The following is a 12,508-nucleotide window of genomic DNA, read 5'->3' on the forward strand; positions in this document are numbered from 1 at the left end:
CTGTGTTAAACATGAATATGAAGCACCTGATTGTAGATCATCTTGCTGTGGGAGCTCAGAGGTGAGATGAGAGTGGTATCAGACCTGTTAAACAGTGCTCAGTGATTCAGATTCACACTCTATATCCTAAGGGACAGAGGGAGTGGATGGAGACCTGTAATTACTATATACACGTCTCGTTCTCTCCCTTACTGGCTCACTCCATTTGGGAGTAAGGGAGCGCTAATTAAGAGCTGCTTGGACAGGAGCCCTAACGAGGGAATCATGGAATTGGGATTTGTGGACCATCTGACAAGGTAGAACGAAACCTGTATGTCTAGACTGTGTGTGTGTGTTTGTGCTTGCGTGCATGTGTGTGTGTGTGTGTGTGTGGAAGGAGAGAAAGCCAGAATGAATAACAAACACAGCTCGCCTCTTAATGGACCATGTGGAAAGAGTAACGGTATCTCTTGTTTGCATAATGGCGCCCCCTATTGGTGCAAATTAATATTTTATATTTGCATTCGCGATAGCTAAGATTTTTTGTTCATTTACAAATGACACACTCAATAGGAATGCAGAAATAATATACATATTAAAAATAAAAAGAGAAACTATTTTTGGGGCTATTTTTATCTTTAAAGGAAATGAGATCGAGAAGTGACACAAGTGCCCCTCTACTACACATATACCATTTTTTTTTTGAGCAAAAAAATCTTTTCCTGTCTGCCCTCTTTCATTCTTCTCTTTTCTGACAACGTCTCTCAGAGGACTAGGCCTTGTCTGTTCTTCCTCTGAAGAGTCCATCTCTCTCTGTCCCTCGCTGTTGCCCTGTCCACTGACCCAGAGTGGATTAGTATCCGGTCTTCACTAATGTCTTCCTGTCACCTAACACGGACAACTCCCTAACACGGCAACCAGCAGAACAGAGAGTGTGAAACTCTGTGTGTAACTGAATCAGGTCCGGGCAGGGTACATTTGCACTGGGTCAAGTGGTCGCATTTATTTTTTTCAATGCTAAACATGCATTAGTTATCATTTTGGTATGCTACTTTTTAGATTTTGGCTGCTTCATGCATTGTTCACTGCTAACATGTTGCTGAACAGTTTATATATTATGGTAAGCTCCGTTTTGACAACTTGCCCCAATGCTTGTATAACAGCATGCCTCTTTTTGTACAGTACTTTGAGTTTATTGAAACAATAGCACTCTGAGATGTGATCTCGTTTTCAAGGGAGTCATGATAACACAAAAACAAAATATTAAAACAAACTAAACAACCATATAAAACATACACACACACACAAATATACGAAACAAAAGACATGTTTAACCAGCCCCCCCACATTTTGATATACGATATCAGAAGTAAATCAATCAAAAAGAAAAGAACAAAACTGTCATTGTGCCAAATAACATACAACACGTCATATTGTTATTCAGTATAAGCATGTTGTTTTGAAACCGTTTCTGAACCAAATTATAATCATATTCTAAAAAATTCTGGATTTGCAACAAATCAGAATTAGTGGTGTAAATAACATTGTTATAATAAGCATAAGGACGTACAGAGCAATTTCAGCATATTTTGAGATAAATCATTAATAAAAATAGAAAAAAAAGAAGTGGACCCAGAGTAGAATAATCAGACTGAAAACTATAGAATGCAAAATACCTGTTACACAAAATAAAGAAGAACATTTCTAGTTAAACCAATGGAAGACAATTTATAAAGTAATGATTGACTTTCCATATCAAAAGTTTTTGAAAGATTTGATGAAAATGGCACTTGTGGCTCGGCATTTGTCAAAGGATGAGAACACATCATTTGTGAATTTTAAAAGGGTAGTAGTAATATAATACTAACATGCTACTAAAATTATGATAGAATATTTAGTAATAGTAATATGAAGACATAATTATTAAAAATAAGCTTCTCAAAACGTTTTGTAATAGAACAAGCAATAGAAATTGAATGATAATTGTTCGCATTAGATGAATCTCTACCTTTGAGGAATAACTCTTGCATATTTCTATATAGAAGGAACAGAACAAGTTGACAAAGACAAAGAAAAAAAATACAAACAATATTAATTTGTATTACTGCAATTAAAGGCATAACATGGGAAAAATTGCATGACTGCAAGTATGACATTGCTTTTATGCAAGTCTTTGGCAAGAACCATCATATTGTAAAATCAGATAACACCATTGTCTTTTCTTAAAAAAAAAAAAAGAAATAAATATATAAATAAAAATACGCATTATATTTTGATAGTGTTTCAACCCAATAGCAGCCCAATAAACTAATTAAACTTGGTAAACTGAATAAATCTTAGTACTAGGAATTTAATACAAGTTGTATGTTATTCTAACGTCAAGAAGCTATTCACAATTCAATATTATTTAAATTTTTTTTCATAAATTGAAATGTTAAAGTTTAAAGTTTTAGAACATTCTTAAGTGTTTTGGGGAAAACTAAATATTGTTACCTTTACGCTTAGTTTAGAAAACGGGAAGAAAAAAGTTAAAAAGAATTGTTTCATGAATCAGCACAAATGAAGCGAATGATTCAATCACTTGTTTACCGAATGAATAATCATTTTTGAATATATCTACTGGCTCACTTAAAGACACTTTCTGTGTACACATCTTGACTGATATTTGACCTATGACCACTCAAATCTCATTTCACATAGAATCTGCAACTGCTGAATAATGTTTACCTAAAGGTCATATAGTTGTCATGTTGCACAACAATTTCCCGTTTCACACATTACCCTTCTTTCTATCTTAACACTCTTCTTTCTCCATCCCTGAGTTATTCTTCACCTTGCCTCTGTCTCTCGTACCTTCTCTCATCTCCTCTATCGCCCTTTTTAATCTCTGATAAAGTATTCAGTTTCCCTCCTTGCCTCCCCCCCTTCCCCCACAGGCCCTACGGAGGCTTAAACGGTGGCTGTGTTGAAGGGGATGGATGAACTGAGTGTGATGGTGTTTATTATGATGAATGAGCTGCAGTCTACAGATCAGCACCATGTGCAGACTGAGAGATGATTCACTCTGACAGCCATGTCATGTAGCCTAATACAGTTATACATCCATACAACAGAGAGAGAGAGAGACGAGATAAAGCGAGGGGGAATTAAATTTAGAAACTGCCCAATGATCATTGTGAAGCGGACAAGTTAAATCTCTCTTTAACATTATTATTAAGCCATCCTTGTTTGTTTTTAATGAACTCTAATCTATAAGGTATGGACTGTTGTCACATATGGGTCTTTTTTTTTTTACTTTAACTTTCTGATCTGATTTTCTAGATTTTTTTTTATGAATACGCCTCTTTCTTTAGTGAAGCAGGCCTGAAGGAGACAGGGGGATGTACGTCGTACACTAACAGTATAGACGACCACATTCTGTCATACATCAGTGCATAATTATACCAGAGGCCCTATTACTGGGGCAAAGGCAGATTTGTGATCTGACATAAAGCGAGATGGCTGTATTAATCGGGATGGTTAAACAGGATGTCGCTAGTTTACCAAGCTCATAAGATGTCACTTATCTGATTTAATAAGCTACAGCATAGATCCATGCTTCATTCACTTTGCAGTGCGAACTCTTTCTGTACCAGCTTTTAAATGACACTAGTCTTTAATTGAAAACGTGTTATGACGGGTCATATCCGTTAAATGATCACCATAGACATTAAATAAGTGTATACGTAATTATTTTAAAAAACCTGTTAAATAATAATGAGTGTCAAAACCAGGAACCGCATTCTCAAGCAAAAAATGACTTGTAATGTTTATTCACAACGATTTGTATCAATTGTATTAATTGCCGTTTTCTAAACAACTGAAAGAAAACCCACAACATGAATGCTGAAATATTGCCAGGAAAATGATTCTGAGGTCTCAGATGTAATCTTAATTGTTAGTCATTGATATAATATTTTAATTTATCAATAATAGTGTACTGAGATGACATTTTTTCATTATTTAAGTGATGCCTCTGGTGGTAAGTGACAATTTATTAAAAAATGTTAAAATATTGGTGTGTGAGACGCTGTATTTTTTAGCATAGTTTAAATGGCTGCTATAAATGAATAGTGCACATAAACGGCTATTGAGATCTCGGAGATCTTGAAGGTTTGGACCCTCTAACATTATGTCACTACTTAACAAGCTGATAAAAAAAGGTTAAAGCCTAGTTTACGGAACAATTATAGATGAAATTGCTTCATAAGGGGTTGTGGTGATTGGAACGAGTCACTGAGAAGTCCGATCAATAAACTCTTCCCTATGGAGTTGATCCTATTCATGCTAGAAATGCTCTTTTTTATCGTTACAGGTCGCGACCTGGCCAGCACCACGCTCCCTGGTTACCCTCCTCACGTTCCTCCAACTGGGCAGGGCAGTTACTCCACTCCCTCCCTCACAGGAATGGTACCTGGTGAGTCCCGCTTGCAGACACGCATGTCAATCAGTTGTTAACTCATCTACTCGAACTTCACATACACAGAAATAACAATTTTAAGTTCCCATCATAGTAAGTGGAGTTCTTTAGTTTTTTTGGTGCATATTTCTAAAGAAGGGAGTGTTGATGAAATTAACAGGTAGGTTAATTTTCGCACATGTGCCACCCTTATTCTTTCTCTCTCATCCTCTCCCGTTCGCCCCGCTGTAGTAACTCTCCCAATATACCCCCTTTTCACCTCTGCTTTATTTCAGTTGAGGTCCCAGTGGGAGGGGGTCTTGTCTTTGCCACTTCCTGTCTCCCCCCATCTGCCAGGTTGACAGCACTCCCAGGGGGCTATGGGATGGGGAAGGGTTGGGGGTGTTAGGAGGTTGGCAGAGTGTGGGGCGGGTGGACTGGCTTTGAGTCTTCAGCAGGAGTGGCTGGACTATTAGACCCCAGTCACACAGCTGTCCCTTCTCAACATCAGTAATTTGTTTTTAATGAGAATCATCACTGACCCTTGACTAATTCATTCATTCTCCTGCAGACTCCCTTGGCCTCCTTTCTTTTAGCTGTTTTTTAATCCACAGGCCACTTCAGAATCACAAAAATACACACAAATTCTCTCACTGAGATATTCATATTCACAAACACAATACCATGTAAATGTCTTTGGACACTGTTCACCTAGATACATAGAGTATGTGACTTCAATTATACTACCTCGTTAATATTTTCTTGATCCAACATCATCTGAAATTTTGAAATTAATAAACTCTAAAAAGCTTGTTTATTATTAAGGTTAGGGTTACAAGGATTAAGCTTTTCTGCTAAATTGGGCAACTTTTAGTACTCCCCATCCCCTCCATGGGTTAAAGAAATGTGTTTTTAATGGTATTTTATTAGTAGATTTTATTAGCAAAATAGTTGCAGCAATTCAAAAGCTATGTGACATTAAAGCTTAGTGACCTTTCTCACTAACTGTTTTCATCTGAACAAACTTTAAATGTGGTGAATGTAGTATAAGCAGAATAATTTACTCCAGTCTGTTCAATGATTTGAAAATAATGTAGACCCAAGGTGTAACGGGAACTTCACTTTGTGTTGAATTAATTCAATGTTCAGTTAAATGTTTATGATTACTACTATAGGGATTTTGTATCGTTTTTATTTGATCAAGTGATTAGTAAGACTTTTGGCCGAATAGATGTTTTAAAATTGGTGTTTTAACTGGACTGGAGTATGTTTATTAGAATGCATTTCTGACACAAAATGCATTAATAGGTTATATCTCTGACAGACGAATGTAATGAAAAAGAAACAAGGGCATATGATATTGAGCAAAATAAAAAATAGAAATATAGAAAAATTTAAAATGTTCTGCAAGTTTTATGGCAGGATATTGTGTAATTAGATTAGATTAGATTCAACTTTATTGTCATTACACATGTACAAGTACAAGGTAATGTAATGTAATGTGTTTATGTGGATTAAGTTATAAAAAAACACATTATTTTCCATATACTGTACATTATTGTTTCTCATCGTTCTAAAAAAGCGGGGTGTGCTCTGATTGGCCAGCTAGAGAGCACATTGTGATTGGCAAGTTCTCCCAGGTGCAGGAAGTAGTCCTCCATAAATGCGCTGAACACATCTGAATATTTGTTCTGGAACAGTGTTGTAAATATAACCACTGTTTTATAGTTGTTTTTAGTTTTGCATAAACATCTGGATGGTTTTAATTAGTCGTTTTAGGGGTGTGTGTACAAGTCATAACTTAAATGAACAATCTCTTTGGTTTTGAAACTTTATATAGATCTTCTTTATGCACCAAGAGCTTGTAACACTCTAAAGAGAAAGAAAAATGTGAAATCGCATCATATGACCCCTTAAACACTACCCTTTGTTTTATTTTTACAGTCTTTCCTTACTTTAAGCAACTACTATTCCTAAATGTGGCTTACCAACTAGCAAAATTATAACTCTGAAGGTGGGATTTGCTTGCTTAGCTTCAGTATCAAGTTCAAGGTAACATAAGTGGACACAAGTGGAAAATCTAGTGAGACAAGACAAATAGAGTGGTATAAAAAAGCAAGGGCTGTGGGATGAAGGACTGTTCACCAACCCTTGTATCAACTCCCTGAACACAGCAAATAAACCCAAGCCAAAACAACAACAACAACAACAACAACATGTCTCTTGTCGTGTCTCCAGTCTGTCACGCTGGTGTCTCTGTCGATGCTCTCCCCGGTTGCCATCGTGACTCAAAGGGTCTTGTCGGGTCCCCTCTCTTCAGAGCAAGATCCGTAACCTTGTCTCGTATTTCCCTCCAACTGAATCCCCCATGTTTCCCCCACTTCTGACAAGCATTTATGACCTTGCAACCCATCTCTCTCGCTGGGGAGACCCCATTCCTCTTTTCTTCTCCATCCATAAGTCATCCCCCGCACTTTCACCAGCATCTTCCCAAAACAACCTGACATGCGGTAGTCGCTATGGCGCAGAGTTGACAGAGGGGAGGTAACCATGCCAACGATCCCATCTAAAAGCATGCTGAAGGTTAAGGGTAGGAGCAAAGCTCCAGACATGCACTTTAGATTATCTTACTTCATTTACCTCAACTATTGCACAGTTGTCTGTGTTTATGATGAATTGGAATTTATTAAATTCAGCAAAAAATACAAAAATGAAAAACACTTGAAGCTTTACTCTGACAACAATATTTTTTTATAAATCACGCTGCGTTAATGTCTCCACTTTCTTTAGTATAACATACAGTATGCATTTTTGATATCCATTATGTTCTGTATATGAAGCAATATAACATTACAGTACATAAAATATTAAGTTCAAAAGTGAAAAGTTAGGTTTTAATTTGAAATGAAATATATATTTTTTCACATATTTCTATACTGTCACTTTTTCAGTTAATTCAATTATTCAGCCAATTCAGTGCTTCAATTAATGCATTGAACTGCCAAAATTATTTTTTTAATAAATAATCATGCACTGTATGCTTTGAATTGCTGTTATTGTACTACATATGGTGTTGTTGCTTAAAATAAAAAGTTTTCGATTTCACTTTAGTTGTAGTTAAGTGTAATAAATACAAAAACTTGCTCTCAGTTGTCTTGAAATAATGTCCTTTAAAGGTGTAAACACAATAAAAATTCTGTCATCACTTATGGAAGACAATTTCAACCTAAAGTTATCATTTTAAACAGCTAGTATTTAAACTGTTCCTTATATGTTTGTTTTTTTTATTTTAATGATATAATAGCACAAAGAAAGATTATATTTATTGGTGGAACTGCTTCAAGTGCTTATTCACAGCTCTCTGAAATGATAGACTTTACTTGCACCTTATGGAAAATTCGTATATCTCCTCAATCCTCTTCCTGCACTTTATCCCACAGTGTATCGCTTATTTCTCCTCTCCTTTTCCTCCGTTCTGTTGCTTTCTCTCTTTCAGCAGGGGGGCTGACACACAGGGGAGGGGGGCACAAAACCAGCCAGGCAGAACCGACAGAGCGAGAGATGGAGGAAAAGAGAGAGAGAGAGAGAGAGAGAGAGAGAGAGAGAAAGAGAGAGCTGGGGCCTCTGATTTTGTGACAGCCAGCAAAGGGAAAGTGTTCCCCGGGGAAAGGGAGAACGAGGAAAAAGAGGGAGAGAAAGAAAGAGGGAGATAAGGGGAAAACTACACTGAAGCAATGGAGGAGAAAAACTGTCACAAATCGACACTTCCACCTCGCCAATTGGACCTTTTAGGCTCATTCACACTACATACACTATAGGATGTACTTTCAGATGGAAGAGTTAGAGTAATATCTAAAATACATGCATATCTAATATTTTCGTTGTCTTTTATTGAATTTCAGGAGGAGATTTCTCTGGCAGTCCTTATTCCCATCCACAGTATTCAACGTACAACGAGTCTTGGAGATTTGCAAACCCCAGTCTACTAGGTAAAAGACAATATATGGACAGTGATGCAGAACACTTGCTGTCTTTATGCTTTTAAATATATAACAATGTGGGCCTTAAAAGAATGTAATTGTCATTTTTTTACTCACCATCTTTTTAATACTAATTTGCATTTGAATAAAAACTGAAAGTGTTTTTATGTGACTTGAATCCCTAGATATAATTTATATTCATTTTATATTTCACTGTTTAACTATTTATCTCCCTATTTATGCATTAAACATCCTGAACGACTGTATACAGGTTTACGCAACTGTATACAGGTTCTATTCGAATGCTAGAGCAACGTGTTGTTAAGCGTTGAGCAATATAACCGTTCACAGAAATACTGGTTGATTTCTTGAGCTCAACGGCCAATCAGAGGTGTTTCACTTCAAAACGGTGCATTTTTATTCTGCGAGTTAAAATGTAAAATCTTCTCATTATATTTTTTACATTTGTTGCATGTGTCTGCAGTGTTCCAGCAGGAGTACGGTTCCTTACTGGGCTCGGAGAGAGCAGCTTCATCGGGTCTGTTCCCTGGACAAACCCCACAACCTACAGGTACATCAGAGGGGGATGTGTGGGTGGTTTGATGTTTCAAACATTGTCGGGTTAGCTCGCCATATGTGTATGTATGGTGCACAGAATGTGCGGTTCAGAAAAACCTGCCCCCGATCAGCAAAACCTCAGACTGACACACCAGTCAAAAGCAAGGTGAAGGGCCACTGGCTTAAAAATAGTTATATGTGTGTAAGAGAAAGCCACAGAGCTGACCTTAACGCTCCCAATGGAGAAAGGATTCCTTGGAGATTTTATGAGCTTTTTGCTTCGTGTGTCAAGAAAGAGACCCTGATCTGACAGACGTTTGACAGTGCTTGCGTGAAGTGCACTATTAGGGCTTGTCTATATATGAAGAAATAGATAACTGTTCATTTTCAAAAATCGTTTTATATATCGTTATATCATGCATATATTGTGTTTGGTAGCTGTTAACTTAGTCGAAATAACCCAACTGCAGAATGATTAATTGGAGTTACACAATGAAAAAACTTGGTTTGTGGGAATAGTATAAAACAAGAAGTTATCTGTTTTTGCAAAGAAACTCTTTATGTATAGATTAAAACATTTTCACTGTAGATTTAGAATCATCAAGGAAGTACAACATGAATGTAATGCTTTTTGTGATTTTTACGATGTAAGTCATAATTCTGTTTACCTAAACATACAATTAGTTGTGAGACAGAATTTATTTCCTTAAAATGCTAGCTAATGTTTTTGTATTTTTTTTTTGTAATTTCTTGGGATTTCTTTAACCACATTTTACCTGGGGAGTAAAAATAGCTTTTAAATTGTTCAAAATATTACCAAATATTGGATTCAATGTTTTTGTCAAATGAAATATTTCAGTTAGCACAGGATTTGTATTTCTTTTTGGACTTTAATGGTAGCAGATCTCAACATTGCCAACATTATCTAAAAATAGTGGTTTTTCACCCGAAGACAGTGACATCTTGATATACTTCACACTCTCAAACCCTGTTTTTACAGCAACACAGAAGCTACTTAATCACACTCACATAATCTTTATTTCAAATGAAGACAAACACACCCATCGACCACATTTCTCACAATTTCAAACTCTTTAACTCCGGCAACAAAGACTAAGCAGCACAGCTGTCGCTCTACTCTGTTATACCCCTTGCTCATGCCTGCTGTCTCTGTGTAATAAAGAAAAATACTTCCTGCTAAAACTAACTATGATACTAAAGACATTTCATCTTTGAGGGGTCCATCAGCACTTAATGCCAACACAGACTGATCAAGATGAATCGTGTGTCTCATAGAGCAGAAATGGTCTTTTCCCTGCAGAAACTGGGCTCATGATGGTGGTGTCATTTCAAATAAGAGCAAGGGTGACATGATTGTGGGGGACTTGATAAATAAAAAGTACACTGAGCTGTACATCCATCATCCTGTGATCATATTCATTCTTGATAATGAATTAATTGCCTCTCATTTAGCATTTATCTTAATGTGATTTGAGATCAACAGCAGGTCAGTACCATTTTAAGTGGAGGGATAGTTATAAAATAGTGCCAGGACATATGAATACGGTATATATTTCAAATAAATGGTTGTTTTTATTAACTCATATACATCACAGAACCTTAGAACCCAGAAATCTAGCTGCACATAAAAATAATTGATGTTTTTTTTTTTTTTTTGCCTGTCAGATCAGCATATTAGAATGATTTTATTGGTTGCTGCCAAAATACATTTAGTAATAATAATAATACACAATTTTTTGTTGCCACAATTAAAAAGCAATAAATTAAATTGGGCCGATGGAAAAAAGTTAAATCCTACGAGTCACGAGAAAATATTGAGTTGGGAGATCTAAAATGCTTTACAGTGTAGATGGCGTTTAAAAGTGTAACTTAAATTAACTTTCAAAACCAGAATTAATTTAAATTAGTGGTCGCTAAATGTTAATGGGTCATTGAATTTGTTGACACGCGGCTCCAGCCTTTATGAGTTCAGTTAAGCTGAGTTTAGTCAGAACTCCTCCGCTTTGAGCTATTTAAGCATTAGTCTCTTAATCTCATGACTGACTGATTTGTTTTTTCATATCCCTTGTAGGATCTCCATACTACTATAGCGCAGCCACACGGGGAGCAGGAGCGGCTGCAACAGCAACTGCCACTGCCTATGACCGCCACTGACCAGCCGGACAGAGGACAGGAGGAACGGTGGAGGAGCGGGAGAAAGAGAAAGAAAGAGGAGAGAGAACGGATTGATAGCAGCCACACAAGACTGTCTACACACGAAAGCAAAGCAAGGAGCAGGAAAGGGAAAGAAGAAAGAAAGAAGAGGTGACAATGTTTTCCTGCCGATTACAATCAATGGTCCAATCAGTAGCTTCAGCTGATGTTTCTAATTTCTGTCGATTAGTGGAAAGTATACACCCATTCACCTGTATTCCTGTGGTCTCGGCTCACACTAAATCTGTTATTGCTTTGATTTATCTTCTGTCATTAAAGCCTTGCTTATCCTATCGTCTTTGCATCTCTATGCAGTCTGTTCTTAGAGATGATCAGGTGTTGGGAGTTGGTACCAGACAATCTACTAGTGGCAGCTTGAGATGACTTACATGATTTGAGTTCATTTTTGAGTCATTTTATCAAACGCGTGAATGTGGCGTCATAATCTGTCTGCTAAAACCATGAATTGTTTCGGAGAGAACCCAACGTATCAAGTGAACGGAGATTTCATAGAGTTGGACAGATAACTCAGGTCGGAATATTGGCATTATTTACATTAAAATTAGCCAGCGTGAAGGACAGGCCCATTTCACTATTGATCATGGGATGCTTCCACTCGAAAATGTAGCATAAATACGGTAGAGCTAGGAGAGAATATACTGGAAGATGAAGATGCTGAAATCAGATGCATAAGCACAACAATACTTGAGCCCTCTGTTGTAATCTGGGAAGCATTAAGACATGACGGATTCCTTATAAACCGAATTACACGATAAATGGGGCCGTTTTGTGATTCAGTCATTGTGTAATATGTTGGAAAATAGCAGCATGATTTAAATGTTTAAGCACTGTCGTTATGAATGAGAGCATCGGTATTTTAAAGACTCCTCTCCTTCCTCTATGTAGATAAATACTATTTACGTATGTACAGAATACCCTTATTCTACTGTACATTAGTAAGATTTATAGCTATTTATGATGGAGAGTAATATATATAATTGTGTGTAAAAGTTTACTGCGGACAAATGCTACAATGCTACTTCTAGCTAAAGATGTTGCCGTTGAATACGTAGCTGGTTCTCTTTTTAAACCCCCGATGTTTCGTTCCAAACACAAATCAGTTGCAATGAAAAGATGTTAGAAGGGGAAAACCATTAGCGATGCTACTTCCCCTGACGGGAAGTGACATTATACGTTAGCCTCCCCAAAGATATATACTCTTCAGTAGTGCAAATAGATACTCTTAAAAAGCACAAAGTGACAAATCTGTTATCCAAAAATGGCTCTTTTTTTTTGTCCACGCTCTTTCTCTCTGAGTGCATTTGTTTTTGATTATTCC

At 36.8% G+C, this 12,508-nt stretch overlaps 1 protein-coding gene across 4 annotated transcripts in view; it reads left to right on the top strand.

The window, feature by feature from the left end:
* pax5 (paired box 5) overlaps nucleotides 1-11,467 on the top strand; it is a 40,963-nt gene extending 29,496 nt beyond the window's left edge. For all 4 annotated transcript variants that reach the window (XM_043243829.1, XM_043243855.1, XM_043243846.1 and 1 more), the window contains 4 exons: nucleotides 4,334-4,435; nucleotides 8,320-8,406; nucleotides 8,882-8,968; nucleotides 11,048-11,467. In XM_043243829.1, coding sequence (XP_043099764.1) covers nucleotides 4,334-4,435; nucleotides 8,320-8,406; nucleotides 8,882-8,968; nucleotides 11,048-11,130 — 359 coding nt within the window. In that variant the 3' untranslated portion in view covers nucleotides 11,131-11,467. The remainder of the gene's footprint in view (nucleotides 1-4,333; nucleotides 4,436-8,319; nucleotides 8,407-8,881; nucleotides 8,969-11,047) is intronic.
* Nucleotides 11,468-12,508: the final 1,041 nt, after the last annotated feature.

This window comes from Puntigrus tetrazona, chromosome 1 (assembly GCF_018831695.1).
Source record: "Puntigrus tetrazona isolate hp1 chromosome 1, ASM1883169v1, whole genome shotgun sequence".
NCBI classification, from domain to species: domain Eukaryota; kingdom Metazoa; phylum Chordata; class Actinopteri; order Cypriniformes; family Cyprinidae; genus Puntigrus; species Puntigrus tetrazona.